The sequence below is a fragment of the Lactuca saligna genome, chromosome 1 (genome assembly GCF_052625555.1).
Source record: "Lactuca saligna cultivar CGN05327 chromosome 1, ASM5262555v1, whole genome shotgun sequence".
Lineage (NCBI taxonomy): Eukaryota > Viridiplantae > Streptophyta > Magnoliopsida > Asterales > Asteraceae > Lactuca > Lactuca saligna.
Window position 1 is genome coordinate 106,208,255 of NC_136417.1, and position 6,181 is coordinate 106,214,435.

Sequence of the window (6,181 nt, forward strand, 5' to 3'; positions counted from 1 at the left end):
GATATTCTCATTTAAACAATAAAACAAAATGTATCAATTTTTTATTTTTTTTTAAATATAAAAATAAAGATAGTGTGGCCATTTACAAATAAGAGCTGTTAAAAAATAGTTATGTATATGAAGGAGTATTATGGCCATTTACAAATATTTAAGTCTTAAGATGTGTGGAAAAAAACTACAAATAAAAAAATCCGGTACCACTTTATTCATCAAGCAACAAAAGTATCATTTTTCTTAATGGTTGGGCTGTATGTGATAATATGTACAATTTTAGGGGAGGTTGATGCAAATCACCATCGCTAGAGATCAGGATTAGGGTTGACGCCCACACTTTTGTTACTATATATAATAGATGTTCAGGATCCACAGCCGCTGTCATAATCAACTGAATCTAGATCCAGGATACACACATCAAAATATTCAACTACTGGCTTAGGAGGATAATGCATATCTGAAAATCATGCATTGTTTTGATAAAGTTATCGATCTGCGTCTTTTTGGATCAAGCAAATCACCAAGACTTTTATGTGTCGACTTCAAAAAAACGTTCTCTATCGTGCACACAGATCCGAAAGCTAGCAAGGATCCGCAATATTTTGTAAGAAAAAACATGTAAGTTAACTGATACGTGAATTTATACCATTCTGAATCATGTGTTTTGAAGCTGTTTTGTCCTTTTTTTGTTGTTTCGAAGTTTATATATGCTGTTCGACTGTCACTCACACTTTCTTGATCTGTTGTCAGTCTAGTTGAATCAGATCGGTACCAGTTAGGTGTTCATAGCATTTCAAGAGTCGGTTTTGTGGGTTTGTCCAGGCCACTGTACCTTACCCTTTCCGATGTCAAGTGGATTGTGTTCCTTCAGAAATCTGTTTCTGATGACAACAAAATGTTGCTTTCACAAGCTGTTGATATCTTCCATGTGAGTATAAACTATAAACTATAAAGTAGTGGTTTTATTGTTATTCTACAGTGCTGCTACAGATTAATCAATTAAAAACCATTTATTTTATTTCTGTGGATTTTCATTGATTGTAACAGAAATGCTTCAAACATATTGCTGATTCCATTACCGAAAGTGATATGGGTAAGAAAGTATAAACAATTCACTTAACTTTTATTTTTATATTTTTAACATCTAATTTTTTTTTTCTTATCTTTTTCTCCAACCAATAGGCCGACAATGGGTGATTCCAATTTCACTAGAGTTCGTTGTGCAATGCTAACAATAGAGTAAGCTCACACTTTTCATTTTGTACTTATTTTCATATGCAGTACAAAGTTGTCATCATCATCATTATGATTATTATTAATATTATATATTGTTCAGGTGAATGTTGCCCAGCTTCCAACAGTTGCTATTAGTGAAACCATCCGACGGATGGTATGTGTATATTATATTATTATTTCCTTTACACATTTTTAACATTAGTGGTTTATTTATTTTTTAACATGTAATAAATGTATGAATACAGTAATAGAATTGAAGGGCACTGTCAATGTTTCTTCAACTGTTTTGAGAAGCTTCTTCCATATTGAAGGTTAAGAAGATGTTCGTTCCTGTTGCTGAGGATGTTAAATCCATGTAGATTCTAAAATTTGGTTTTGATAAAGTAACCCTCAACTTGGGTATTACACTACTAGAAAAATGTTAATAGAGTACCATTGAAATTATGAATATAGTACGTACATTGAGGGGCGTATTAGTAGATGGGTGTATTAGATTACACACATAAGAAAGTACGGCTATTTAACCGTACTATACGTATCCTATACCATCGCATACCATACAACCATCTAATACACCATATATACATGTCTAATACACCAATAAACAACCGTACTTGATGTATCACATATCATCTAATATGCCATATATACACATCTAATACACCAATACACAACCGTACTTGATGTCTCACATCCCCATTCTCTTCTACCATTCATGATTGCATTCCAGCCCATTCTGGCTTTGCATTCCCGTGTTATTAATCAACCAATTCCACTCCATGGATGCTGCAGGATCACCATTCCAACTGACACAAACTCTTCACTTTCTGCAAAGCTTTCACCATGAGAATTCTAATTGAAAGATCAATCTCTACAAAATACAAACCTACTATATGATTTCATTCCAACCATAAGAAGTGGCACATCACTAATCATGTTTTAATTTTACGAAACACACACACACACACATATATATATATATATATATATATATATATATATATATATATATAATGAACCACTTAGTTCATTAAACATAAAAACATTCTTAAATTTATTAATGTTACACCTTTGACCTCTCTTTCCCCTTTGTGGTTGATTCATTGTATGCCTATAAAACAAGAATACTTAGGATTTAAAATCTCAAATAATTTATAATGAAGAAAACTCAAAATAAAGGCATAATCTCAAATCTATCCTTGTTATCTGGAAAATGAAGATCTAAATCGATAAAATATCCATATCTTCACTTAGCATATTAAATCATGATTTATATATTAATTAGAAAAGAAACATTCATATATTTGAATATATTAACTTTGGTTCAAGTGAAATCCATTTTAAAAAAGAAACGACATTTCTATCCACCTTGAGGACAATGTTTTAGATAACAATAATGTGGGAAATCAGCAAAATAAAAGAGCATCTTCTTAGAGCAGTGCAGGGGTAATTTAGATATTTTATCTTGTTTAAGTTTGTTACATGCAATACTTATGGGAGGTACATTTCGAATATTAATTGGTACATTTAAATTTTATTGATTTGTTCCCGTTTTTCTGATTTCAACTTATTAGTCAGTTTATAGCATAGAATGTTAATATGATTTACTAGAGGAAAGTAACAAATGCAAAGGGGAGAGAAGTTGTCTAAGTTGAAGGAGTACTTGTGCTAGCTAAACTTGGAAAACCAAGTTCTCATATCAAAGATGTCCTCGAGGAATCTGTGAAGACAGAATTAAACTTGACTAGCTAGCATTTCCCAATCCTTCCTTCTGAAATATGGTAACTGAAGACTCAGAAACGGTGAATAACTATTGTTGTTTCTAAAGAATAGAGAACACATATAACCATAGAATGAGGAGATATTGTAAAATCATGAATGTGAAACAGTAGAATCTATGAAAATAGGCCATGGAATGTAACAAATCCAAATCTCATCCAAAAACATATAGTAAGAAATAGGCATGGCTATTCATCCTAAACTGTATAATGATATGGGTTTGCCTAAATACAAGGTAGATACATTATCTTGAGATCCAGTGAAAGCCAACAAGATTTTGGCTGGTATTATCTTTATTGAAAATAATGGAAATTCAAAAAATATATATTACCTAATGACGTTTAATAAGTCATAATACTTGATCCCTACTTATACAGTTGCTTAATTATTAAAGTATGATTGTGACCTATTATAATAATACAAATACAATAATTAGCTTATTTGATTACAGAAAATTAGCTTATTTGATTAGTTGATAATCAGCTGTAAAAACAATCAGTGTTATCTAGTGACATCAAGATTGAGCATATATACTTTTACATAGTATAACCATTATTGATTCCTAGCCAACTAACAGCATTGCACTAGTACTACCAAAATCTATAAAATCTCTGCAAACATAAATTCTATTGAGCTTAAATAGAGTCGATGATGTTTACAAACTATATGAACAAATGGTGGATGCTAATTCCACTCCAAAGATGTACAAAATAGAGTCGATGATGCTTTCTAGGGTTATCAACAAGCAGTATGAAGTAATATGTCATACAAAGAAGACATGGTCATAAACACAACATTAATCAAAGTGTCAATCAACTACACCCAAAGGCCAATCGTACTTTAAACAACGTGAAAGAAGTAGGAGGTGGAAGCGGCAGTCGGCCGGAGTAGTAGACTTTGTCTGTGTCATCGACCGGAGATCGGAGGTGGAGGCGTCGTCGTCGGCCAGAGGTGAAGGCTTCATCGTTCTCATGATAAGCAAACTTTGATGGATGACAAATTGCAATTTTGACTTTTGATCAATTTTCTTAAGTTGTAAAAGTTTGACTGATGACGAAATGAAAATGTGCCTTCAACTTTCTCAAAGCTCGTATGGGCTAGACCGATGGGCCCCTTCGATATCAGTTAAATATATGATGAAGTAGGCATGCACAAACCCTTATGGTTAATACACATATACACGTCCATATATATGCAAAAAGGTAAAAAAAAATTAATTTTTTTTTTCATTTTCAAAAAAGTTGTTCAACTTGAAATCAACATATTTTTTGGAGCAATTTGTAACCTTTTTTTTCATATTTTTTTTGTTTATTATATTGGAAATTGGAAATACATAATACAACTTCAAATATAAAAACAAAACCAGTTCCATAAACCGGTTCGTATTAAACCGGTCCCAACATTTGGCAAGTGGAATTGATTTAAACCGGTGGTTCGGTTCATAGGTGAACCAGTTCGGGGATAAACCGGTCTTCGGTTCATTGACCGGTTCGGTTTGTGAACCGGTTTTTTGCCCATGCCTAATGAAGTATAATTTTTAGCAACACATCTACATTTAAACTTTTAAGCTTGTGCTTTTTTTTAATTCATTTTCTTGTGTGGTGAAGTATAATTATTTAAAGATTAAAATTTATTATATTTTAGCATAAATGTTTTTTATGTTAAGATTGGTTTTTTTAATGGATGGAACGCAAAAGGTAATTGAATGAGTTATTCTATTCCATTCCTTCCATGATTCCATCATTACCAAAGACCGGGTATTATAGTTTTTATTGGGTAAATTGAAAGAAAACCTTATAACTTGTGACTTTTTTTCCAGATGCTAATAACGAATCATGGAAAGTTTTATCATTTGGCTATTATAGTTTTTATTGGGTTAAAACATATCTTAATTGTCGTGGAAAATATGTCACATAATTCACATTAATCTTGATTCAAAACACAACATGCAAAAGTTGTAATAAGTGTTGATCTCTATACAAATTCTAACATCAGTAGTAACCAAACCACCAAAAGTAAAATGACTATATCCAAACAACGTTTATTTGTATGAAAGATCTGGTATGTAATGAGATATTTACCACTGATTAGATAATAAATGGTGATCCTAAACCACTCTATAATTCAAAATTCTATCAACATTTACCATAATAATTTTTTGAGACTATTGATCTGGAATCCTTAGAGGAAGATATACCAAAATGACCACATTGTCCTTTTCAATTCTCTAATCCTTCTTTGATGTACCTGAAAGAAAGTGAGCAAACCAAATCATGAATGAAAGGGCGTTTTGGTCATTTGATCAACACTCAACTCATGACATTTTTTGGGGGCAAGAAATGCTACATAATTACAAAAATGCATGGTACTTCCTTCTATATTGCTTCAATTGCAACTATAATTGTTTTTTTTTTCCTTTAGTGTCGTGTCCGTCTATGTTGTTGCAAACAAAAATGTATTAAATACATACATAATACTATCCTCATATGTTTCAAATTTGCATTCAAATTATATTTTTTATTTTTAGATAATAAAAATGTATTAAAGGTATACTTTATCATTTTGTCACATCACTATTATATTGTGTTTGTTTCTTCCGCAAATAACGCGATCTTCCACATGTAATACATTCATGTAGATTTGCATGCTCATTTCTATACAACATACAATTATTTGGACATGCATTAATTCTTTCGATTTCCAAAATAGAAAACTGGAAGTTTGTTACCAAAGTTGGTTACTTTTCTGTATCTACAATTTGCCCCTTTTTGAGGTGGAAACCAATCAGTAGACCTAAATGATTATCTGACTTGCTGTATTTCAGAGTTGGTGATATCATTTCCAGGTATGATAAAAGTAGCCTTAGTGCAGAAGAGATAACCATCCAAGAAGGTGCTTCCCAAGATATGGTAAGTAATTTGTATTCTATAATTTTTTTCTCAATCTTGATGTCACTAGATAACACTGATTGTTAGGGAGTTAACAAGACGTGCACAAGATTCAAAACATGCAATCAGCTTCTAGAGTCGGTAAGCAGGTATACATATTTTGTGCTCAATCTTGATGTCACTAGATAACACTAATTGTTTTTACAGCTGATTAATCACTAATCAAATAAGCTAATTTTCCATAATCAAAGAAGCTAATTATCGTATTTTTGTAATTATAATAG

The 6,181-nt window shown here is 31.6% G+C and overlaps 1 protein-coding gene across 1 annotated transcript; it reads left to right on the plus strand.

The window, feature by feature from the left end:
• Nucleotides 1-327: 327 nt before the first annotated feature.
• On the plus strand, nt 328-1,642 carry LOC145000491 (uncharacterized). The gene is made up of 6 exons (XM_078959726.1): nt 328-612; nt 745-922; nt 1,042-1,087; nt 1,177-1,233; nt 1,331-1,384; nt 1,476-1,642. The coding sequence occupies exons 1-4, from the start codon at nt 461-463 to the stop codon at nt 1,224-1,226; spliced, it is 426 nt and encodes a 141-aa protein (XP_078815852.1). The 5' UTR covers nt 328-460; the 3' UTR covers nt 1,227-1,233; nt 1,331-1,384; nt 1,476-1,642.
• Nucleotides 1,643-6,181: the final 4,539 nt, after the last annotated feature.